We start from the raw sequence: 25,563 nt of genomic DNA, 5'->3' as shown, positions 1-25,563 counted from the left end.
GTGGCCAGAAGGGAATCCTACTGCATTGTTGGTGGGAGTATAAACTTGTTCAACCACTTTGGAAAGCAGTATGGAGGTTCCTCAAAAGACTCTACGTAGAGCTCCCCTATGACCCAGCAATCCCACTTTTGGGCATTTACCCAAATGATCACAAACAAGACCATACTAAAGCTACCAGCACAACTATGTTTATTGCAGCATTATTTACTATAGCTAAGATATAGCACTAACCCAGATGCCCCTCAGTAGATGAATGGATCAAGAAAATGTGGTATATATACACAATGGAATTCTATGCCTCCATCAGAAAGAATGACATCGTCCCATTTGTTAGGAAATGGAAAGACTTGGAAAAAATTTTATTAAGTGAAGTGAGCCAGGCCCAAAGAAACATAGGTCCCATGGTTTCTCTTATTTGCAATAACTAGTATATGTCTGAGATAAGCAGAAAAGGTCAGATAAGTTGATGTTAGGCAAAATGAACCCCAAGATAAGGACTCAAATGGTTTTTCTTTCTTGCTATTGTTTCTAACATATTTATAAGATGATTTTTATGTTGCTTTGTATGTCCCTCCCCCACAGTATTACCACTGTTTTCACTGTATTTGATGTTGTTATAATTTGGGGAGGGGAAGGGAAAAAACAAATGGTTTAAATAGGAGTACAGGTGGACCCATGGCAACAATGAAATGTACAAGATGCTATGTTGAAAACGAACTTTACAACTTTGGCAGAGCGGGGAAATGGTAGGGCACAGGGATGGTAAGGGGAAACAAAGGAGAAGGCAACAATGCTTGCTAAGAAATGTACTCATTACCTTGCTTATATAATTGTAACCCCTCTGTATAGTATTTTCACCATAAAAACCTTATTAATAATAAAAAACAAAAAAAAACACAAAAGAAATGTAAGTATTACATCTTGAGATGGTTTTCGATAAGCCAGTAATTAAACATTTTCCAATTTGGCTAAACTAGAATTAGCAGATGGGAGAAGTTCAATCTGAAGCAGATTATTGTAGAGTGAGCTTTGACTTGGGGTTGTGAATATTTTAATGGAGGGAAAATATTTTGCCAATATACTGAGGTTGGTGCTTGCAAAGCACGTCCTGGGTGAACAGACCTGACCTAGAGTAACATCTGCAGAGCTGCACACAGGCGTGGTACACACAGAGTGACGAGGCCTCAGGAAAGGCAGGTTGGTTCAAGGCAAGCTTTCTTCCTTTATAGAGCCTGCAGTGTAAGCCAAGGACAGACTTCAAGAAAAAGAAAGATTAAAGATGATGTCAAGCAGGAGAGAAAATTAATTACTTTTTTTTTTGCCTTCCTTCCAGGTGACCTCAAGGCCTGTCTGAATTAAAAGGAGACATGTCTAATACACATTTATGTTTATTTAAAAGGCATTAAGGGAAGATAATGTTATTTTCCATCTAATTTGTTTAGGATTTCCTTGGGTTTTTTGGTTTATTACTCATCCTATAAAATTTGAAATGAGAAATTTGAATATAAAAGAAGACAGCAATACCATGTATGAGTCAGGAAAAGGCACTGAAAACCAGACCATAGGTTTTCTTCCTACTTCTTCTGTGCCTTATATGAAGTGGTATGATGAGGATGGCGGCAGTGTCAGTGACTGAGACCCTGTTTGGTTCTCCCTTTTGAAGGCCCTTGAAATCTCTGAGATGAAGGGTTCTAGTCAACAGCTGCCATATAGAAGTGTAGCCTCCAGGGTGTAGAATTTGAACTTGACCATGGCTAGTTAGTACAAAGAGAAAGTTTAGTTATACATTCTCAACTTTGGTGACCCCAGACCTAAGAAGCCAGGCTGATATCCCAGCCAATGGACTGCTGAAGAAGTATTTCCTGGAAAAGTAGGGTAGATTTTCTTGGGCAAATAAGCTAGGCAAATGGGAAAAAACATCAACAACAGGACTAGGGCTTGAACTCTGGGCCTGGGCACTGTTCCTGAGCTTCTGTGCTCTAGGCTAGAGCTCTACCATTTGAGCTACAGCTTCAGACTGCTTTTTGGGGGTAGTTTTTATTGGAGGTAAGAATCTCATGGACTTTCCTGCCTGGGCTGGCTTCCAGCTGTGATCCTCAGATCTCAGTCTCCTGAGTAGTTAGGATTTCAGGTGTGAGCTACCAGTGCCCACCTTCAATTCTGCTTCCTCGAAGGAGAGCCACAGCTTGGAGGAGAAAGCAATATGTTCTCTCTCTTAGAACAGAAGACACCCTGGGGATCCTAGCCAGCATCAGGAACATGATTGACAGCAAGACCAAGAGACGATCAGTCTCCAATTTCTTTGAAAGTTTAGTCCTTTTCAAATTTGATCTAAAAATTTCTCATCTGTGTTACTGTTCGCCATAAAGAACTAAGCATGGACTTGAATTTTATCAGGTTTCATAGGTAGATCTGGTACATTTGTATACAGAGAGTTCTAATCCAGTAAGGCATAGTGTTTTATTTCATCTTACATTAGTCTGTGTAGTGGAATTTGATGAGGCACACAGGGCCTTCAGGCTCTTAACTGTCATCCTCAGTTACTAGTAGGCTTTGGCCTCTGTGTAATGACCTTCCTAAGAATATTTATGCCAAGCCAGGCATCAGGGGTCCATTCCTGAAATACTAGCTACTCAGGAAGGTGAGATTTGAGGATTGTGGTTTGAAGCCACTCTAGACAGGAAAGTCTGTGAGACTCTTATCTCCAATTAACCAACAAAAGCTGGAAATGGAGCTGTGGCTCAATTGGTAGAATGTTGGCCTTGAGGGAAAAGAAGCTCAGGCCTTGAGTTTAAGTCTCAGGATGGTACTACAACTAAAACCCAAACCCCCCAAAACTCTAAAAATTCTTTCCAGCCGAGTGCAATATGGTAGATGTTTGTATAGCCTCAGATACTTTGGGGGTTGAGGCAAGAGGATCCCTTGAGCTCTTAAGCTCAAAGCCAGCCTAAGCCTCATGGCAAGACTCCACCCAAAAGGAAAGACAGAGACAGAGAAGAAGGGAGGAAGAGAAGGGAAAGAACAAAGAAGGAGGGGGCTGGGAAGGTGGCTCAGAGGTAGAGTGCTTGCCTTGAATGCATGAAGCTCTGGGTTCAATTCCTCAGTACCTAAACAGAAAAAGCCGGAAGTGGCACTGTGGCTCAAGTGGTAGAGCGCTAGCCTTGAGCTGAAGAGCAGAGGGACAGCGCCCAGGCCCAGAGTTCAAGCCCCACAAAAAAAAAAAAAAGCCCAACAAAAAAAAAAAAAGGAGGAGGAAGAGAGAGAAAGAAAATTATTTATTCAAGTGACAAATATTTATTGCTGTGTAATCGTATATATTCCAAACTACGTATGGCTTATCTGGGCCTTCCTCGGGACAGATAGTGTTCACATTGGTGCAGTCTACAAGTGCCTGTGGGCTTCATTAATAGGTTAATGATGGTTATCTTAATATACATTTTATGTCTCTCACAGTATAAAACAAATTTCCCCCTAAGATTCTGTTGCTTAGGCAACAAGATTTCTCCATGCGTGCTTGCCTCTTGTTGCCAAGGCAACAGGGTATAGTTGGCAGACTGGTTTGAGACACTGGCTGTTTTCAGTATCATCAGAGATGCCTGTGGTTTACAACTTCTTTAATGGGTTGGTGTGTGCATCATTTGGAGATACGCTTCTGTCTTTAGTCTTGATATATAGAGAGAAGTGTAGATGTTTGAGACCATCCAGTAGCACAGATATGACCCAAAAGACCCCTGCGATGTCTCAGGACCCTGTGATTCTTTCCTCCTTCTAGTAGGCATCTCCTTAATTAATTAATTAATTATTAATTTTACCTGTGGCTATTCTCCACCCCCTACCCCTTATTTCATAATCTGTGTCCAGTTTTACCTCTGTTGAATAAATACTTCTAAACACTACTTGCCAGAATCTACGTGGCTTATCTGCCAACGTCAGAGGCCAGCAGTCTTTCAGTAACAAAAATGACATCATCACTGTGTTCCTCTCCTTTTCATGCTTGTTTCTAGCTGTCATGGCACTAGGACCAGCAAGTCACAGAAGTGTAATATCACTTTCTTGTTGTGATGCCAACTCTATAGATGGATGAAAACATATTTACTATGGAAACTCAACTGTACATAGCATCCTGTTTACCTAGGACCTGCTTAGGAGTGTCACTCCAGGGACTTCCAGCTGTAACATTCTAGTTAAGCACACATTATGTGGTTGCAATAACTTCAAAAGATGTATTTTTAAGTATTGTAATCCAAAGGTCTCATTTCATAAAGTTCAGTACCTACCTTCCTTCCTTCCTTCCTTCCTTCCTTCCCTCCCTCCCTCCCTCTTTGCCTGCCTCCCTCCCTTTTTCTCTTCTTCCCTCTTTCCTCCATCCTGCTCCCTTCTTTGTTATCATCAAAGAGTACTGGCTACTTTTGAGTTGCATTAAATTATATGAATGTGAATTAATTTATAATGAATGTGAACATGTTTCATTCATTCAGAGATATAGGATTTCCTATGAGAAATAAAATTCTTGAACTTTATCTTCTTTACAGCCAGGACTCTTTTGATGAATCACTATCCAAATAATCCATGGTGTGCTTAAATTAATTAAGTTAAATATATGCCAAACATATATGTGCCTTCATTACGTTACCGGTGTATGGTTTCAGTGGTAGTTGTAGGTTAACACGCTTTCCCATCACTTGGATTTGTTTTTTCACTTACGGGAACTGATGAGGTCCCGCTAGGTCTGAAGAGGCTGTAGATGAGGACCTTCTGAAGCCTTCTTTCAGCCTTCCATTTCTGTAGTTCTTTCATGAGCCTGAAGAGCTGTTGGCCAATGGCCATTTTAAAACTTGGACACAATCTTCAATGTATTAAACATTTAACCAGAAACTATGTCTGGAATGTTCTGGCTGTGTGTTTCCAGCTGGAGTGGCTGTGGGTGTCCCATCATTTGTCCTCATAATGAGCCACTGGATATAAGCAGCCAGGGTCGCTCAGTCTAGAGGCAAAAGTCCTCCCTCAGGCTCTCTGTAATTTCAGTGATTTGTCCATCTGTGGACCCAACAATTGCACATCAAAAGCCACCACTTGTGGCCACAATGAACGGGTTCCATTTTTAAGTGTCAGATAACTATATTTTCTTGTGGTTAATGGTATAGTTTCCAGAGAAATTAACATTTTTCTGCTGTAATTATGCAATCTTGTAAATTTCAAGAGTATGGAGAATGTTTCTGTTCACATTTCTGGGTGTTTAGCCCAGTGCCTACACACAGTGAGACGTTAGTAGCCTGTCTGCTGAATAAATATGAGGTTTCTAAAAAAATGTCCCCTAAAGTTTATTAAAGAGGAATTTAGAATTATATAAAGGGGCGGCAAAGTTTGCACAACTCAGCATTGTCAGGGTGGCCTGTTTCACATACCCGCCTCACGTGTGCTGTATATAATATTTTTAGTATGTAAAATATGTTTGAGGTGAGGCGCTCATGCCTGTTATACTATTCAGGAGGCTGAGATTTGAGGATTGCAGTTCAAAACCAGACTGGACAGGAAAGTCCACGAGATTCTTATCTCCAGTTAGCCACAAAAAGCTACAAGTGGAACTGTAGTTCAAATTGTAGCGCATTCAAGTGGTAGAGTGTGCACGTGTGTGGGCTTGCACATGTATGTGCACACATACACATAAAATGTTTGAAATATTGTTTATTCGGGACAACAAAAATGATCATCTAGGTAACTCAGTGTGATTTATCTGATGTTCAAGAACATTCTTAGCAGGGAGAAAAGTTTTCTACAAAATTGAATTTTTTTATTCACCATTTAAGATAGGTCTGTGAGGTATTGCAGGGTTAACAGCTTCATGACATGATTGTGGTACGTGGTAAAGGAAAATGACCAATGTGCTTTAGAAGGGGTTGGAATGTTAACTGTAGAGATTGCTGGGCACTTGTGACGCACTTGAGCAGTTCAAATGTGCTGGTGTAACTACGAAGTGAATTTCTTTTTTTTTTTTGTCAGCCGTGGGGCTTGAACTCTGGGCCTGGGCGCTGTCCCTCAGCTCTTCAGCTCAAGGCGAGCGCTCTACCACTTGAGCTACAGCGCCACTTCCGGTTTTCTGGTGGTTTATTGGAGATAGGAGTCTCACGGTCTCTCCTGCCTGGGCTGGCTTTGAACTGCGATCCTCAGATCTCAGCCTCCTGAGTAGCTAGGATTACAGGCGGGAGCCACCAGCGCCCGGCTACGAAGTGAATTTCTAATTTCATTTATTTTTCTGGTTTAAGTTTAAAACAAGTAAATATTATTTTTTGTATATAGAAATGGTAATATTTTGGATATGTTTAATTAAAATAAGAAGAGTAATTTCACACTTTATTTTATTTTTATTAAGTCGTGGTACCAAGAGGATTAAATTCCAAAAGCCAGGTTATGAGTACAATGCTTCTTGGCCAATGTTGCTCCTTCCATTGTTCTCCTCCCTTCTTTCCCCATCCCATTCCTACCCTCAAGTTACATAATTTAATTTTTATTTTTAAAAAAACATGGTCACCAAGCCAGGCATGGTAGTTGCATACCTGTAATCCTAGCACTCAGGAGGCTGATGTAGGAGGATCCCAAGGTTGAGATCACCTTGAGCTACAAAGTGAGTTTCCAGGCTAGCCTGGGGTATATAGCAAGATCCTGTCTTAAAAGAGATAAAACACGGAAGTGGCGCTATAGCTCAAGTGGTAGAGCGCTCGCCTTGAGTTGAAGAACTGAGGGACAGCGCCCAGGCCCAGAGTTCAAGCCCCACGACCGACAAAAAAAAAAAAAAAAGAGATAAAACATTATATATATATATATATATATATATATTACATAAATATGTATCATATATGTTGGCCAGTACTCGAGCTCAGTTCCTTGGGATTTAAACTCAGGACTTCAAAGTCTCACTTGGCTTTTTCACTTTACTGTTTGAGTCATATCTCTAGCTCGGCATTTTGTTCATTAATTGGAGGTGGAGTGTAGAAGATTTTCTGCCTGGCCTGGCTTCAACCTCCATCCTCCAGGTCTCAGCCTCCTGAGTAGCTAGGATAACAGAGGTTATAGTTTGGCCGGAGAGTGTGAACACAGCCAGAAGACTCTTTTCACTTAGTGAGAGCACATTGAATGGAGCTTGCTCTATGCAATAGGATATGGGGAGCAGAGCAGAAGTTCAGCAATCTAGCCCAGCCTGGAGGCTGTCCCCGTAATGGTCATTACCATGAACATGCCCTTCTCTGATCTTTTGAGATCAGGTCTATTTATTTTCTTTCTTTAAACCTGCTTCTCATCCCAAAGCCACGACGAGTGTCTTAACTGTACAAGGATGTTGAGTTTTATTTCCACTTCAAGGTTCTGTCAACTTGGACTAGAAAGGGACAAAGAAAACATTTAGGGGCTCAAAAGAGGGCTGGCTTGATGTGAGGGTCAAAGGGCTGTTGGGAAAGGGATCGGGAAGGAACTCAGAAGTGGATCCAGGGATTTTGGTATTATTCTAGTACTTATGTTGAGTGTGAGGTAAATGTGTGTCAGTTTTGTTTCACTCAGTAATTTAGATTTGAGGTCTGTGTAAGGCTTGAAAATTCTGATTAAAATGAAAAGGTTGAAATCAGAGTGGCTGTGTTTACTTTTATTTGAATTTCTATACCAATACTGCTGAACAAATATCCAACACGCACGATGTGGGTGTTAAACATGTTTCTGTTAGCTCGTGGTACATTAAGGTATGGCTTTTATAAGTTGTTAGAAAGCAGATTTCATTACAGAAAACTGCTAAGGAATTGACTTAAGGTTAGAATGGAAAAACAAGAGGTTATCACGAATATCGTTGCTGGAGATGTTAAAGCCAGTTCCATGGGGAGAAAGCTCTGAGGCCAAATTTTAAGATGATCATGCAGCCTAGAGCTTTGGGGAAAGGTAAAGGTTGTTACTAACACCTTTGCTCTAAGAAAAAAATACAACATTTTAAAATGCAAAAATCATCTCATTTCATAGGAATAGTAATTGTAGTTCTGTCTTTGAAAACAGCAATGGCAAATTGTGGAAAATACATTATGTAGAGTGTAAATGTTATTTGTGTGTGTGTGTGTGTGTGTGTGTGTGTGTGTATGTGTGTGTGTGTGTGTGCACACGCACGTACATGCATGTGCGTATTGCTGGCAGGAAGGCTTAAACTTAGGGCTCTGCTTTCTTACTTGTTTGACCATGCTTCTACTTGTGGCTTTTTGCTGGTTCTTTAGAGATGTGTTTCTCTGCGTTGTCTGTCTAGACTGGCTCTGAACAGGGATTCTCAGATCTTAGCCTCTTGAGTAGCTAGGTTTATAGGCAGGAGCCACCAGTGCCTGGCTATGTTATTTGTTTTCAATACAGAGTCACTTCTTTGATTTTAAGTGTAACAAAAAGAAAAATAATTCAGGACACTGAGATTTAGACCCTTAAACAGCTTTAGTGCTTGTAGACAGCCATGGTGAGATGAGCTTCCTGTATTTGCTAGGGGAGTGTCCATTCTACTCTGGAGTGAGAATACGTGTATTCCCTCCATTAAACCTTGAGAATAGCTCCAAAAGATGTTTATTATGTAGACCATCGCAGAATGTAGCTACCAGTAAATGTGTGTTGAAGGAATCCTTCTAATGGCCTTTTCTTCTCTTTTCAGAGACTTCATTGGTGGCATAGGCTCAAGACCTAGACCAGGTAACTTCCTGTTAACAGCAATAAGATCAGACATGTCTGAAATTCAATGTCATTTGAGTTTCAGTTTATACCTTTATTTCTTCAGCTTTGCTGTCTATTAATGTTCTTCTAATACTCAGGGGCCACCATTTAAGAGCTAGAGGATGAGTTAGTCCCATAGCCTTCCTACTGTGATTCTTCATAATCTCAAAGATCATGGCAGTACTTATGAGATCACACTGATGTTAGGATCACAGTGGGCGAACACAGCATTATAGTTGGACCAGAAATGTATGATGTTTAACAGGTATTATTGATACAAATACCAGGAAAATTCTATTTGAAGTGTCTGCCACCATTGGGATTTGATGATACCAAAATGATTTCTATGTACATTTATTGATTAAAATATTATAGGTGGTTTTCCATAATTTAGATTTCTCTCTCATTGGAAATACTAACCGGTTAAGCTACTGATGCTTAAAGTGTGTTCTTACTAACAAACAAGTAACATTTTTATTTTTCTGTAAGCTCTTCATAATCATGGTATGAGAGAGTGAATCTTTTTTCTTAAATCATCTTTACTCTTACACATAAAATTCTTTTTAAGCTCTTTTGATCTGGTTACAATGACTAAAATTTTTAGTTATTTTTATTTGGTTAAAATGACCTTGCATCATGTTTTCCCTTGTTAAACACTCACACCTAAAAGTTAATATTGAGGGTATGGGAAGAAAAATGATGAATCTATTTAATCTTTCTAGTAAAGTGGACCCATGTCCAACAGTATTTGTTAAATAACCAGGTAACGGTAGACAATTTTAGAAAAAATTAATGATTTTGTTTTTGTCATTTGTAGAATGCATATATATCTCATATAAAAATGTCTGTTCTACCCTTTTGGTTAATTTGGAATGATTGTTCAATCACCATTTTCACTTTAGTTTCTTGCTTCATATTCTTTTGGAAGTTAACAAATAGTGAACGCAGATGATGGGAATGGATTTCCTGTGATATTAGGCTGTCTCTACCTTTACTTAATTTTCTTTGAAAGAATTATTGACAGTTTTGAAGCCATTAGAATGTCTGCATATATATGGTTTTATTATTGAAATGCCTAAAATTGTCATGTCAAACATGACTCTGTTCCTGTTACTGTGGCAGCATCTATGACCCCTCCAGACTCTTGCACAACCAATAACTGGGAAATGATGCTATTAAATAACACCTTGTTCTATCGTGTGTGTGTGTGTGTGTGTGTGTGTGTGTGTGTGTGTGTGTGTGTGTGTGTGTGTGTATGTATTGATCCTGGGGCTTGAACTCAGGGCTTGGGTATTGTTTCTGAGTTTTTTTTTTTTTGCTGAAATGGAGCTGTGGTAGTTATTTGTTTGTTTTGGTAGTTAATTGGATATGAGTCTCATGGGCTTTTCTGCCTGGATTGGCTTTGAACCATGATCCTAAGACCTTAGCCTCCTGCGTAGCTAGGAAGATAGGCATGAACCACTGGTACCTGGGCCTACCTCTTTTTTTTTTTTTTTAATTTAATTTAATTTTATTTGTGAACATACTGTACAGAGGAGTTACAGTTACATGGGCAGGATAATGCGTACATTTCTTACCAAGCATTGCAGCCTCCTCCTTTGTTTATCCTTCACATCCCTTCCCAGCCTCCCCCCTCCCCCCCTTATCCCAATCCTTTTCCTCCCCCCCCCCCCCCCCCCGCACCAACGTTGTAAAGCTCGTTTTGGACATGACAACTTGTACTTCTCATTTGTTGCAACAGGTCCACCTGTATCCTTAAACAACTGGTTTTTCCCCATCTCCTCCACAAGTTATACTGACATCAAATATAGTGAAAGCAGGGGTTATACTGTGGAGGAGGGACATACAAAGCAACAAAGAGATAATCTTATAAATGTGTTAGAAACACATGCATGAAAGAAAAAAAACATTAAAATACACATCTAAGGGTTCATTTTCCTGACATCACATTATCTGACCTTTTCCGCTTGACTCATACATATACTAGATATTACAAATAAGGGAAACCATGGGACCTACGTTTCTTTGGGCCTGGCTTACTTCACTTAATATAATTTTTTCCAAGTTTTTCCATTTCCTAACAAATGGGGCAATGTCATTCTTTCTGATGGAGGCATAGAATTCCATTGTGTATATATACCACATTTTCTTGATCCATTCATCTACTGAGGGGCATCTGGGTTGGTTCCATATCTTAGCTATGGTAAATAATGCTGCAATAAACATAGTTGTGCTGGTAGCTTTAGTGTGGTCTTGTTTGTAAACATTAGGGTAAATGCCCAAAAGTGGGATTGCTGGGTCATAGGGGAGCTCTATGTGAAGTCTTTTGAGGAACCTCCATACTGCTTTCCAAAGTGGTTGAACAAGTTTACATTCCCACCAACAATGAAGTAAGGTTCCTTTCTGTCCACATCCCCTCCAGCATCTATTGTTGTTAGAGTTCTTGATTTTTGCCGTTCTAACTGGAGTGAGGTGATATCTCAATGTTGTTTTGATTTGCATTTCTTTTATGGCTAGGGATGTTGAACATTTCTTCATGTGTCTATTAGCCATCCTTCTTTCTTCTTCAGAGAAGCTTCTCTTTAAGTCTTTAGCCCACTTACTTATTGGGCAGTTGTTTCTTTGAGGATTTGTTGTTGGGTGGTTTAATTTTTTGAGTTCCAAGTATATTTTACATATGAGACCCTTGTCCGTTGTATGGCTAGTAAAGATCTTCTCCCAGTCCGTGGGCTTTCTATTGATCTTGCTAGCTATGTCATTTGCTGGGCCTACCTCTTAATACTCACTAAATTCTATCAATAAATTCTTTGCTTATATTCTTCGATTCAATAACCAATTGTAGTTCCCAGTCAACAGAAATGAAATTTAGTTATTACTCTATTGCATGGGTAAAAACATTAACAATAATTAACATGGAATCAAACAAATGAACATCTTTAATATTAATTATTTTAGCAGCATTTTCCTAACTGGTGAAATACTATTACACAGACTTCACTATAGCAGAACCATTTGTACTCTTATTTCTCCAGGTTTTTTTTTTTTTTGCCGGTGCTGGGGCTTGAACTGTGGGACTGGATGCTATCCCTGAGCTTCTTTTGCTGAAGGCTAGCACTCTACTTCTTGAGCCACACTGCCACTTCTGGATTAATTGGAGATGAGTCTCATGGACCTTCCTGTTTGGGCTGGCTTTAAACCATGATCCTCAGATCTCAGCCTCCTGAACAGCAAGGATTCTAGGTGTGACACACTGGGTCCCAGGTTCCCACTATTTGCCTTTAACACACTTTAAAAAATAAATCAACTCAAACTTATTTACAGGGAAGTATATATTATTTCTATAAATGGGAAACAGTATAGTATCACTTGCTATATATAGATGAAAGTTCTAAACATAAATGAAATCTAAGAAAAACACCATTGAATTCTAAGTAGATGTTGCTGTCCTGAGCTCTATTGTCTTTGTTATGAAAGAACATTAGTATTTGTGAAATGGTGAAGATATCCTCATACTGTACTAGAACTTAATTCTCAATGTAATCAGGAGATTACATCGTGGAAAGAGAGTACCTTTTCCAGCATGGCATCTATGCTCAACACACTTACAGCATAAAATTAGGCTCTGTGAGTGCCCCATTCCTTGGGGAATTCAGTTCTTCAGAGACAATCAACTGAAGTAGAGAGTGGGAAAACTTGTGGGACTCTCGATTTTTTATTTTTCCTATTATGGTATTTTTTTCAGCACTAGGGATTAAAGTCAGAGCTTTCTGATTGTTTCGACAAGCACCATGTCACTTAAGCTATGCACTAGTCCTGTGAGACTTTATCTAAAAAAAACCAAAACCAAACCAAATTAAAAACTAAATGGAGTATAGCTCAAGTAGTAGGAAGCATAACCACCTGGGGGTCAGTCCCTGGTACTGTAAAAATAATAAGCATGCATAAATAAGAGATTGATTCTGTGGTCTCTATAGTTAACATAATTGCTTTAACTCAAATGACATTGCTGAATATATTGAGTGGGAAAAACTCTAGGGTTGGTTGTATATGAAAATACCCTTTTCTCTTGAGGCAAGGGAGATGATATAGATTTGTGAAAATTAAAATCACAACAAAACATAACCCAGGAAATGTATGCACTGTCATGGATGTGTACTAGAATGTTAGGAACACTATTAGTGAGGTTAAATGTACAATTTGGAGTGTACAGGTCAAACCCCAAGTTTGAAATGCAAATGTAATGCCAGCTAACAGCATGGCCAACTGTTAAACAGCACTGACATTTTTCTATTCCTTGCTCAGTTTTCCCCTCTAGACAGTACTTGACATCCAGGCAACAAACACGTATGCAGAAACTCAGGCTGCTCTGCATGTTCAGGAGAAATTGTTGTTTCATGGCTTCTGGCCTCTTAATTATGTTTTTTTCTCCCCTTGGATGACTGTGGTTCTATTTTTACACTTATCTCTTGTTCATAAAGGTCAGACCTAAATAAAGCAGTTGATGTTTCATCCAAATATTTCAGTGAGTGCAGCTAATATCCCACCTTGTCTTTACATGGTCAACTGTTAGTAGCTTAGTTTCTAGTTAAATACTGGCATACTGTAGGTCAAATTAATTCTCACAATTGTCAGAGTGACTCTGAATATAGGTTTTCTCTTGTGAGTAGCTTTTTCTGCTTGTCATTCAGCCTATGAAATTTTAGGCAAAATTCTAATAATACTTGTCTATACTGTATAATTTGGTATGTAATTATAAACTTTTCTGTATTTCTGTTGGGAGAATGTGTTATTTATATTTCTCAACTAGATTATAAGCATCTTCAGTGAAGTTGTATATATAGTGATATATCGATGTAGATATGCGTATATGTATGTACATATAGAACTTGGTATTAGTCTTGATTATGTCCTCTGAGATGATGCCTTTGAAAACTACTTATTGAGTAACTCACGCAGCTCTACTACTAAATAAGTTATAACTTCTGCTTGTCCTTGCAGCTCTAATCTGAAAATCCAAAATCTGGACCGCTTTCAAGTGTAAAACTTTTAAAGTGCTGACACATAGAAAACTCATATTTGACCTCATATGATCAGTCCCAGTCAAAATTTAGGTACACTCTAAAAATATTGTGTAAAATTACCTTCAGGCCATGTGCCTAATGCATATAGAAATGTAAATGAATTTTATGTTTAGCCTAGGGTTCCATCCCCAACGTATCTCATTAGGTACACATAAAAGTACCAAAAAGTTCAACAATCTGCAATTCAATTCTGCTTCTCTTCCCCAGCATCTCAGATAAGAATCTTAGGAAGCTGATTTGCTTCCTAAGTCTTCATGCCCTGAAGAAATCAGTAACAGGTCCCAAAATGGTGCCACCTGGAGATTCAGATTTTTTTATATAATCTCTGTAGGGAATGGTTTTGTTTTCTTGTGTTTTGTTTTTGGTGGTGCTGTGGTTTTGAACTCAGGCCTTGGGACTCATTCATCTTGCTTGCTCAGCTGGTACCCTACCACTTGTGCCACTTTTACAGCCCAGATTTAAAAAAATAATCAGTTTTGTAGATGAATCTCACTGACTTCTTTTAGTAGGGCTGGTCTTGAACCAAGGTGACTAGTTTGAGCCATTAACACCCAGAGCAGTTTTTAAAACAAGATTCTCAGTCTTATGGAAGTTGGTTAATGGGCTCAATACAAGCTAAGTAAAAAAGGAAACTAGCTGTTAAATCCAGATTGCTTCCCTGCCCTGAGCGCTTCTGCATTGGAGGATGGGCTAAAGGAAGGAGAGGTTGAAAGGTTCAGCATAAGAGGGCTGTCAGCAAGACAGGTGATGATTGTAGCACAGTGTAAAAATAATTGAATGGAAAAAAGCTTGGCTCTCAAATCCCAGCTTGTCACCATTAATGATTTTTAGTGGATTTTAACAAGTAGTTTCAGAGTCATGAAGCTAATTGAATTGGTTTGTCACACAGACTAAGTGTTGAGGGTGGATACAGATGAGCCAATCAATAAGATGAGATCCTGAGCTTCATGGAAAGTCTTTTGTACAGGAACCAAGACATCTTGCATACATGAACACGTAGCTGACATATTACTTTATAGAAATGTTCAGTGCAGCAGCCAGCAAAATATATCCCTATCTGTCTATCTGTCTGTCTGCCTATATACCTGCCTATGTATGTACGTATGTATGTATGTATGTATGCATGAGTCTATCTATCTATCTATCTATCTATCTATCTATCTATCTATCTATCTATCTATCAGTCAGTTTCTACTTGGGAACCTCAGTGTATATTTAACCTGAGAGGGAGTTAATTTTGGGATGTGTTATTGAATTTGTGTTAGTTGACTTTTTTCAAAAACAAAAAAAAGGTGATGGGCTTGGAAGGTGTCTCTGGTGGAGTGCTTGCCTAGCATGCACGAGGACCTGGGTTCAATTCCTCAGCACTACCTAAACAGAAAAAGCCGAAAATGGTGCTGTGGCTCAAGTGGTAGAGCACTAGCTTTGAGCTGAAGAGCTGAAGGACAGTGCCCAGGCCCAGAGTTCAAGCCCCATGACTGTTAAAAAAAAAAAAAAAGGTGATCAAACCACTAAGTTAGGCTGTTAGGCCAACCATTCTCTAATGGCTGCTGTATGAGTCATCTAACAACAAGACACCTCTTCCTTCTGTCCAGGTCACTGCTTATCCTGTATGGCTGAGACCACCTCTCCTTAGTATGGTTCAGCAGATTATTGTGTGTGAGAAACATATTGATACAAGCTCAAAAGAAAGGACTCGGAGACATGAAATGCAGCATAAGTGAGACTTTAATGATGATCTTGCAGGAAAGGCTGTTGGGTGGGCAGGCACACATGAAGACGTTATAACAGCCTGTTTATTCCTTAATGTACAGATCTCTTCCTCCGGTTCCTCATTGGCTGACTACTACGGGGCGTGCAATCTGCCCAACCATTGCCTAAGTTTTATTATTTCCTTTTGAGTAATTTTTAACATATGCACCTCTTGAGATTGGTTGAATTTTAAAAGAGGGCTATGATTCTCTCTGCCCTTTTTGTTCTCTTGTGGTGGGGAGGCTTTCCTGGGTTTGTGTTTCCTGGCATATATACATGATATTTACTCGCTTTCTCATTAGTAAGGTAGTCCATCCTTTTCCCCTGCTACTTGTTTTCCTTCTGCCCTGTTTGCCTGCTCTATTTGTCTAGAGGCCTTCCTGGTGCATGGACTTTACTATTGTCACATCAGTAAGCCATTAAATCTGTCCATAAGCAAGCTCCCAGTAAATTTTCACTCAGGGTCAGATGCCTTGTCTTGAATATGGACCACCATTGACCTTATTTCCTACACTGAGTATGTTCTAGATAGTATCAATTACATTTTATTTATATAACTGCTTATATTGAAGTAAAAAGAAAAGCACAATTGCTATTCTTCAGCAGGTGTCAGGTTTTATTTAATCCATTAGTGCTAGAACCAATTGGTGGACAAAGAGCCACTGAGAATTAGAACACAGATTTATTTATTTATTTTTTCTGTTTAACCCAATATTTTTATTTTATTTTTTATTATTAATGTTTTTTTTATTGTGAAAATACTGTACAGAGGGGTTACAATTACATGGGCAAGGTAATGAGTACATTTCTTATCAAGCATTGTTGCCTCCTCCTTTGTTTCCCCTTACCATTTCTTCCTCCCCCCTCCCCTCCCCCCCCCCCTGCCAAAGTTGTAAAGTTCATTTTTCGACATAACGTCTTGTACATCTCATTGTTGCAATGGGTCCACCTAGAACAGGGACTTATACAGGTAGACAAGAAGGAAAAGATGATATACGATGGCTAAGTGAAGCATAAGACTGATGAAATTTCTGCAGGACAATAAAACTGTATTAACTTCATCAGGCTTTTAGCCATCCCAGTATATCAATTTCTGCAGGTGAACATCTGCTCTAAACTGCCTGAACCTTTATTGGAGTAGATTGATAGTTAAATTTACTGTGATATTATCAAAGAGCATTAGATTGCGACCAAGTTCTAGTATGTAATTGGGGAGAAGCAAAGCTCAATTTCGCTTTCTGTTCCTTCTAGTTTGATTCGTTAGCCTTTACATGCAGAATGACATTCTCTTGAGAAATCTGAGCTTCATCAATAGAATTGACTTCCAGAGCAAGACAAATTCCCTCTGGTAAGAACCGAGGGAAGCAGAATGACTGGTTAGTCATGGTAATCATTATGTAAGTAATAATTGAGCCAGCAAGGAAGAGTGAGCTCTGTGGACTACACTCAGTGCAGGTGCTATTTTGAGGGCACAAACTCAGGAAGAAAATGTAATTTCTCTACTTGCCCCAAACTGAACTGAGTAGCTACACTGATTGCTGTCAGGAAATATAATCTGTGAGTGTACAGGCAATGGTTGGCTATCATTGCTTGATGGATCTAAGGCAACTTGACAATTGGCTCTTTTCTTTTGTCCCACCTGGGTGACACTTTTGATCCTTGGGCTTCATTTGGGATGTAGTACTGGGGCTTTGGAGCATGGTTATTGAGTGTGCTCCCCATCCTAATTGAGTCCAGACCCCATCCACGTTTCCACACATGGCTGTGTCACCTTAGCGTGAAGGTAAGATCTCCACAGCACGGCTCTCTGGTAGTGTCATGGTGCTTTCTCAGGGAGGTGGGAAGGGCTAGCAGGCCACTGGAAATGCTGAGGATCTGTCTGTCCTGATGTCCTGGAAAGCTCTTCCTGCTGCTCATGCTGGGGGCCCTGGTGGGAAAAAAATACAGCCTTCCACACTTGGCTGTCCAAAGCTGAATGAGCTCTGTCAACCAGCTTTCCCTTCCGGCCTGCCTCGACCCCAGACTGCCAGGAGTGAGCTGTGATGTGGTATCATTTCTTTGGATTTCCTCCTCTTCACTACTCAAGATGGAAGAAGGGTGTTCAGAAACAGTCTTTCTGAATCTTTCAGCCTTTGGTAGAACCTTGCTTTAAAAAAGGAGCCCAGATTCTGTGTGTGTGTGGGGGAAGGGGTCGCAGAAATGGTGGGACAAAGGGTGAACAAATGCAGCAGTGGAAAATGAACCATATAACTTGTAGGTGGGGATGGGAGGGAAAAACTGGGAGAGAACAAGGGAAGGGATGACATTGCCCAAGAAGAAATGTACTCTTTACCTGACTTACGTAACTGCAGCTCCTCTGTACATCACCTTTATCATAGCAATATAAAATTTAAAAAGAAGCCCAGGAACTCACTCCTGGCATCCCTGACTCTTCCCTGCCTCCTCTCTTGAGGCAATGGGAACCTCACCCTCTGCTGCTTAATGGTGGAGGCTCATGAGTCAAAAGCAAGGGTAGGAAACAATACTGCAGTAAACCACGCACAATATACTGGCTGTGTATTTCATGCAGCCATTTCTAGCAGTTTAGGCTTGAAAAGTCCTGAGATTGTATTTTATATAATGGAGGAATTACTGAAGAGATAGCAGTTTTGAACTGGGGGGCCCTCTCACACACACACACACACACACACACATACCACACACACACACACACACACACACACACACACCACACACACACATACACACACACACACACACACACACACACACACACACACACACACACACACACACACACCACACACACACACACTGAAACCAGAACAGATGTAACCTGAATCACATAAAAGAGATTTCATCAGAATACCAGAGAGAAGGACTTAAAAGCAGCCTTGCCCTTTCAACTGCATGGTTCTGAAGTTTCAAATGAAAGGACTTCATTGCCTGAGCAGGGGGTTTGCTTCCTGAGTTTGCTTCCTGTCATCCAGAGGGAAATCCCACAAGGGTGGAGGGTCACAGAGAACTGGGCCTAGACAGTCAAGTCCTGTCCTAGCAATTCCTGCCTCATAGAGTGTGGAACTTCCTGTTGGCTGTGGGAAATACCCCATGTTCAAGCCCCCTACTTGTCTGACACTTTCTTCTCTTCTTGGTAGGACTTTCTACTAGTCAGCTTCTCATGACTATACTAAAATACCCAAGGCAGGATAACCATAAAAACAAAAGAGGTTTCAGGTTGCCGGTGGCTCACGCATGTAATCCTAGCTACTCAGAAGGCTGAGATCTGAGGATCGAGGTTCAAAGACAGCCTGGGCAGGAAAGTCCATGAGACACTTATCTTCAATAAACCACCAGAAAACTAGAAGTGGTGCTGTGGCTCAAGTGGTAGAGCGCTAGCCTTGAGCTGAAGAGTTGAAGGACAGTGCCCGGGCCCAGAGTTCAAGCCCCACGACCGAGAAAAAAAATAAAAAATAAGAAAAAAAAATAAAAGGGATTTCCATTGCTCACAGGTTCAGAGGTTTAAGGGTGTGTCACTGGCACATCATGAGCCCTGGGATGGGTTTCCACCCTTTTACAGTTATTGTAGAATACGGGGATTGAAGTCTTGCATGAGTTTGGGGGACAGACAAGATTCACCAGAGCAGATGGCATACACTGAGCCTCTCAGGCCCAGACTTCAGTGACCTCCATGACTGGCTCCGCACAGCCACTGCACATTGTAGATCCCTTCCCCAATCCCCTTTCCCCCCAGTGGCACACAGAACCTCAGCCCTTTCGTGTTATTGCTCCTTCTATCATATTTCCATTTCAGATGGAAACCAGAGCTCAAAGAAGTTGTGCCTGACCTGAAGCCCTGCAGCTGTACTCAGCAGAGACTGGGTTCTAGTCCAGTCTGCCTTTAGCTCCCGACCTTTTCCATCTCCTTGTGGCTTCTCTCTATCCTATGTGGCTGGTCCCTGGCCCCCTCTCCCATTGATCACATGCTGCCCAAGCCAGGTGCAGCCCTCACCGAGCTGACTAGTTTTTTTTTTTTTTTTTTGCACAGACGCAACAGCCATGTCCTAGGCCTACTGAAAGTCTCATCGCCCAGCCCGAGGCTCACAATGAGCCTCCTGTGTAGTCACGTGAGTGGCGAAGTTGGTGAGCGTCAATCTGGGAGTCTTTCCCCAGGATACGGCTCCAAAGCAGAGCAAAGTATTTTCCCCTTCTTCAAGGAGCTCCACTCTACTTTCTTCTCTCTAGTTGTCAAACACTTCATGATACTTAGAGGTGACACTGATCAAGACACAGTGCATTCATAAATTTCTTTGTTGGAGAAAAAGTGAGCAAATAGAGTAATAAGATCTGATGTAAAAATTCATGATTTTTAGCAAAGAAAATTCAGAAAAACAATGAAGTTGTCACTCTATATTAGCCAACTAGGAAAGTACAGTATAATCAATCAATTTATTTTTTTTTAATTTTTATTGTGAAAATACTGTACAGAGGGGTTACAATTAGGTGGGTAAGATAATGAGTACATTTCTTTCTTTCTTTTTTTTTTTTTTTGGGTCCGGTCGTGGGGCCTGAACTCTGGGCCTGAGCACTGTCCCTCAGCTCTTCAGCTCAAGGCTAGCGCTCTACCACTTGAGTCACAGCGCCACTTCCGGCTTTTTTTCTTTTTGCTTATGTGGTGCTGAGGAATCGAACCCAGGGCCTCTGGCATGCAAGGCATGTGCTCTACCACTGAGCCCAATGAGTACATTTCTTATCAAGCATTGTAGCCTCCTCCTTTGTTTCCCCTTCTCATCCCTTCCCATCCTCCCCCTCCCCCGTCTCCCCCATCCAGTCCTCCTCCCCCCCCACCAAAGTTGTAAAGTTCGTTTTCAACATGACAACTTGTACTTCTCATTGTTGCAATGGGTCCACCTGTATCCCTATTATACTGACATCAAATACAGTGAAAGCAGGGGTTATACTGTGGGGGAGGGACATACAAGGCAACAAAGAAATAATCTTATAAATGCGTTAGAAACAAATGCATGAAAGAAAAAAAATTGAGTTGTAGTTTAAATGTAGTAGCTATCTAGTCTAAATCAAGTTTTAATGTATCAGATATGGGCAGCCTCCTTATTTATCATAATGTGCTACAAGATAATAAACCAGAATATATTATTCAGTGAAGTCTGCAAAGACCTGAGCCCTTACCTATAAAATACATTTGTGTGTGTGTATGTGTGTATGTGTGTGTGTGTGTGTGTGTGTGTGTGTGTGTATCGATTGTTTTACAAGAGAAATGTGAAACTAAACATCTGCAATTGAAATTTTAGAAAACAAGCAAACTATTTTCAGAAGTCAAAGGTTTACTGGTAGCAGGCCTTACAAATAATTTTTAAGTCAAATTGCATCTTTGATAGTTGAGAAGGTGCCATCTTAGTTAACTCTCTGTTTTTGTGTTTATGGCCACAAATGAGCACATGCTATGTCAAGGGTAAAGCCAAACCTGTGTTGCGGTCCATTGAGATGCCATTGCAAACCTAAGAATGCTCAGCTAGGATTTTAAGCTATGAAGGTCACAAAAACCAATCAGCATAAAAATACTTAAAACATAAGCTCTCTCTTTCCAGAACATGTGAAGTTAATGTTTCTCTAACAACATCAGTGTGGTTCCCTTTACATTTTGTTTTGGTTCTAGACAAATTAGATTTTCAGGATTACCTCTGCAAAGAGCATCATTCAAAACATGTGGCCCATGGATATTTGGAGTTGACCATGCCAGGGCTGTTTTCTGTTTGATAGTTATGTTAGTTCTTTCTAACATGTTTTTCACATTCTCACATATTTCTACCTGGCCTAGGGGCAGTTTATCAAACCAGATGACCAAATACTTGATACTTTAAAGAAGTTAGACACATTGTACAGAAGTAGACTGTTTAACTTCCAAACATTTGCATAGGTTATTAACATAGAGGATATAGAAATAGATTATTTTGGGTGTTAGTTTTTCAACCAACTTAGTAAAGATACCCATAAGAGGATGTTTATTTTTATTGTATCATACTGTTAATTTTCATTTGATTATCATAAAACATGTTGACTCTTTAAATGGCCACATTAAATTTTCTCTTTGAACGTTTTGAAAATGTCTTAGTAAAATATGCAAACTTTCTCAGAAATATCTATATAAAATAATTTTTAAAAAATCTTAATTATTGTTGGAGCAATGATTATTCTCTTCAATTTTATATAGGCGCAATGTTTGGTAGAGGGTAAAAATGTAGGATTAGGTAGCAAAACAGTGAGGCAAAGGGCCAAGGGTGAACTAATGCAACAGTGATACTAACAAGACATTATGTTGGAAATGAGCTTTACAACTTGGGGGAGGGAGGAAGTCAGATGGGGGAGAGAAAGTGGGAGAAAAACGAGGGAGGGGATATCAGTGTTCGACAAGAAATGTACTCATTACCTTATGTATGTAACTGTAGTCCCACTGTACATCACCTTTACAATAAAGTTAAATGAAAAAATGTAGGATTAAGAACTCGCACCGCCCCCTCCCCACCCCCCCCGCCCCCCGCCCCCAGTCCGGGTCTTGAACTCAGGGCTTAGGCACTGTCCCTGAGCTTTTTTATTTAAGGCTAGCTCTCTTCCACTTGAACCACAGCTCCAATTGTGGCTTGTTGGTGGTTAATTGGGGATAAAAGTCTCTTGGACTTTCCTGACTGGGCCTCTTGAGTAGCTAGGATGACAGGTGTGAGCCACCAAAACCCAGCAGGATTAGGGACTTTTTAAAAAGGAAAATAAGTAGGTGGAGGAGTATTGCAGAAAGCATGCCAGCAGTAAAGTGTGAAGGGAAAAGGGCAAAAGAGACCGAGGGAAAGTGACAGACATCCATGTATCTGAAGACGCTCTTCAATTTCTCCTCTGTGCTCTGCAAGTAGCATGAGACAGAGGGGACTTCAAACAGAGGGCTTTTGATGGGGATCAAAGCTCTGTGTCCTCCAGGTTAAGGATAGACACTTGTGGCCACGGCATATAACATCAGGGGAACACACATCTACAACTTGACACCAGTTAGCCTGAAACTGTGACAGTGATGTGACTTTACAGTGGGGATGTCTGGAAATGCGAGCTATGACTTGTAATAATCAAGGATTCAAAAGTTACTTCATTCTAGCCAAGAGGATTTTTGTTTCTTTGCTCTGAAAAACATCCTGTTTGTCATCTGCATTTTATAGCTTTGATACAAATTAGTTTTCAGGTGTTATAGATTTTTTTGGGAAATAATTTAGAACTTTTATTTGTGGGGGACATTACTGCACTCAAAAACAGGATTCACAACGTTTGTGGGACCCACATAGCTAAGACTGGCAGGTGACAGGTACACAGAAGCACTTGCTGCTTGAATGGGTAACACTTGCACTAGGTCACCTTGATAGGGAGGCATAGGATATGGCAAGTGGAAAAGGTAATCTCACATGGATTTTTGGAGCAGAGGAACTGCTCATCAAAACATTTCAAAACCATATACTTAGCTGGAGAATATTGAGGCTTAGATGTCAGTGAGGATAAGTTTGATATTTAAAACTAATTAAGCAGTTGTGCAAATTGCACATAAACATACTACTCAGTATCTCCTGCATAGTTCAGTAATTGGAGAACATGATTCATCTCCTTCAGTGACTCCCTTGTAGGGATGAAAACAGAGATTTCTTTATTGTCAAGGACAGAAGCCAGGAGCTGTTTACTCCTAAGTGAATATTTCTTATACTTTAGCTTTTCTAAAGCAATGGAAATTCCAAGCATATGGGACTCCCCGTGTTATAGAATTTTAAATATAAATATTTGCAACTTCTTAGCCTCTTTGTCTGAGATGGCGGCTCAGTGGCCACATTTTCTAAGGCACCACTGACTCCTGGTGGTAGTCATGTGTAATTGCAGGCAAAATATCTAAGTAACAAGTAATCTTTCATTGTTATGTTACTTAGAAATGTGAAACATGAAGGGAAATAATTGCTCATTCCAGGGCCTGTGCTTGTTGTCTCATTGGTAGGATGAGGTCTTTGTTTAAAAAGTACTTTAGAGGATGAATTTGTTCAAAGTACATTATGTATATGTATGAAAACAACACAATGAGACTCCTTCATAGTATAGATCTCTATTAACCCAAGAAAAAAAATGTGAAGTTGGAAAATGAAAAAAAATTCCCAAAATGTTTCTTTAGTTTTTACTACCACTTTTGCTCATAAGAGAACTTGACTGACTGCAGAATTTGTCATGGCAGCATCTGCAGGAATTGCTGTATCCCAGAGGAAAGTGCGCCAAATCAGTGACCCCATCCAGCAGATATTAATTCAGCTGCACAAAGTCATCTACATCACACAGGTGAGTGCTCTGGCTCCTCACTGCCTTTTTATCTTAAATGCAAACTTGATGGCAATTTTGTTGACCTGGATATCTGTGGAACTGACAACTGGAGTGAATACTTGTCACCTTCCTACCAATTACATAGATATGGGATACATTGGCCCATCAGCACAGTAAGGCAATGAAACAACTATATCAGGTTTTCCCAGGATTTCTAATCACCTCTGCCATTGATAGTGCCCAGCCCAAATGGAAATTTCCTACAGTGGCCCTGCAATGTGGGAATGAAGAATAGGAACAGAGCTGGCTTTCTCTTTCCATAAGCAGTTTTGCCACAGGGAGGAAAGTAAAACAATGTCCCCTTCATTAATTCTGAGAATTGATACCCGGATCCCATAAGAGATATGATAGCCAAACCAACATGAAATCCATGATTATTAAGCCTTACTAGCTATAAATCTCAGTGACTCATAGACACTAGAAAGTAGCCATTAATTATTGACGGAATTTGTCCAGTGCTAAACAACTTCAATTATCATTCACCAAAACATGACCTATTGAAAAAAAAAAAAAACCTTAAATAGTCATTCACCAAAGGTACACATGGTAAAAGTCCACAAAAAAGATGCAGACATTTGGACAAAAGCATAACTATTTATCTTCAAGCATAAGGTTGTATGTCTATGTAGTATATCCATGCAGTCAGTCATTTGGTATATAATTATCAAGTGCCTTTCATATGTCAGGAACTTGAGAAATATGTATGAACAAAACATATTTTGTTACCCTAATATTCAAAGAACCAATGTTCTTTGAATTTCACAGGTCCAGTGGCCTGAGGAATATTGTAATAGAGACTTTGGCTCTGTCCATCCCATGACTACCCTCCCCTCTACCCTCTCCTCTTCCCCCCCTCCCCGCCCTAGGCCCCAGCCTGAAAAGACAGAACCCAAAACTTTGTGTGTGTATATGGCAGGGCTAATGCTTGAACTCAGGGCTTTGAGCTCTTTGCTTGGCTTCTTTGAGCATGGCAGATGCTTTACCACTTGGGCCATTCCTCTACTTCTGGCTCAGCTACAGGGGCTCATGCCAATTGTATTTGTCAGTACTTTACTAGGCGTACCTTTGCTGGATCTCAGTTGGGGAGAGACTATGCAGGTTATAAAAGGTAAATCCACACTACTGTTCCTGTTTCTCTAGGCCTTTCAGTTCTTTCCTCCACATGACTGAGAAGCTCTGGCATGCTACCTCCATACTATATATGGAGTCTATACATGGACTGTATTTGGACTACCCAAATATAGTCCAGTGTTCAAAACAAGTCAACCAAGCTATTAATCTGCACCCTCATCTGTATGAACTGACGTATCATCTCCAATCTCTGGTGTGCACACCTATATTGATGAATTTAGTCTGATCTAATGGCATTTCTTGGCCTCACATCCTTAGATTCCACTTCTGCACATGATCTCCAGGTTGTTGCTGATTTGCAAGCACAATCTTGCAATTTGGTGTATAACCTCCCCCCCCCCCCCCCCAATCATGTGGTGATTTGGCTTTGAGCATAGATTTCGCACTCATTGTTGGGAGTCCCATGAGGAATGAGGATCCCTTTTGAAGACCTCTGTTCTCAATGAATTGGATGCTCTCATCCATTATTTAACCA

At 40.2% G+C, this 25,563-nt stretch overlaps 1 protein-coding gene across 1 annotated transcript in view; it reads left to right on the top strand.

The window, feature by feature from the left end:
• Nek10 (NIMA related kinase 10) overlaps window positions 1–25,563 on the top strand; it is a 163,321-nt gene that overhangs the window by 118,308 nt on the left and 19,450 nt on the right. Inside the window, exons 30-31 of the mRNA XM_042680289.1 lie at window positions 8,660–8,697; window positions 23,815–23,915. Coding sequence (XP_042536223.1) covers window positions 8,660–8,697; window positions 23,815–23,915 — 139 coding nt within the window. The remainder of the gene's footprint in view (window positions 1–8,659; window positions 8,698–23,814; window positions 23,916–25,563) is intronic.

The sequence above is a fragment of the Dipodomys spectabilis genome, unplaced genomic scaffold (assembly GCF_019054845.1).
Source record: "Dipodomys spectabilis isolate Male_0828 unplaced genomic scaffold, ASM1905484v1 ptg000054l, whole genome shotgun sequence".
Lineage (NCBI taxonomy): Eukaryota > Metazoa > Chordata > Mammalia > Rodentia > Heteromyidae > Dipodomys > Dipodomys spectabilis.
This window is presented reverse-complemented; position numbering and strand designations above follow the sequence as displayed.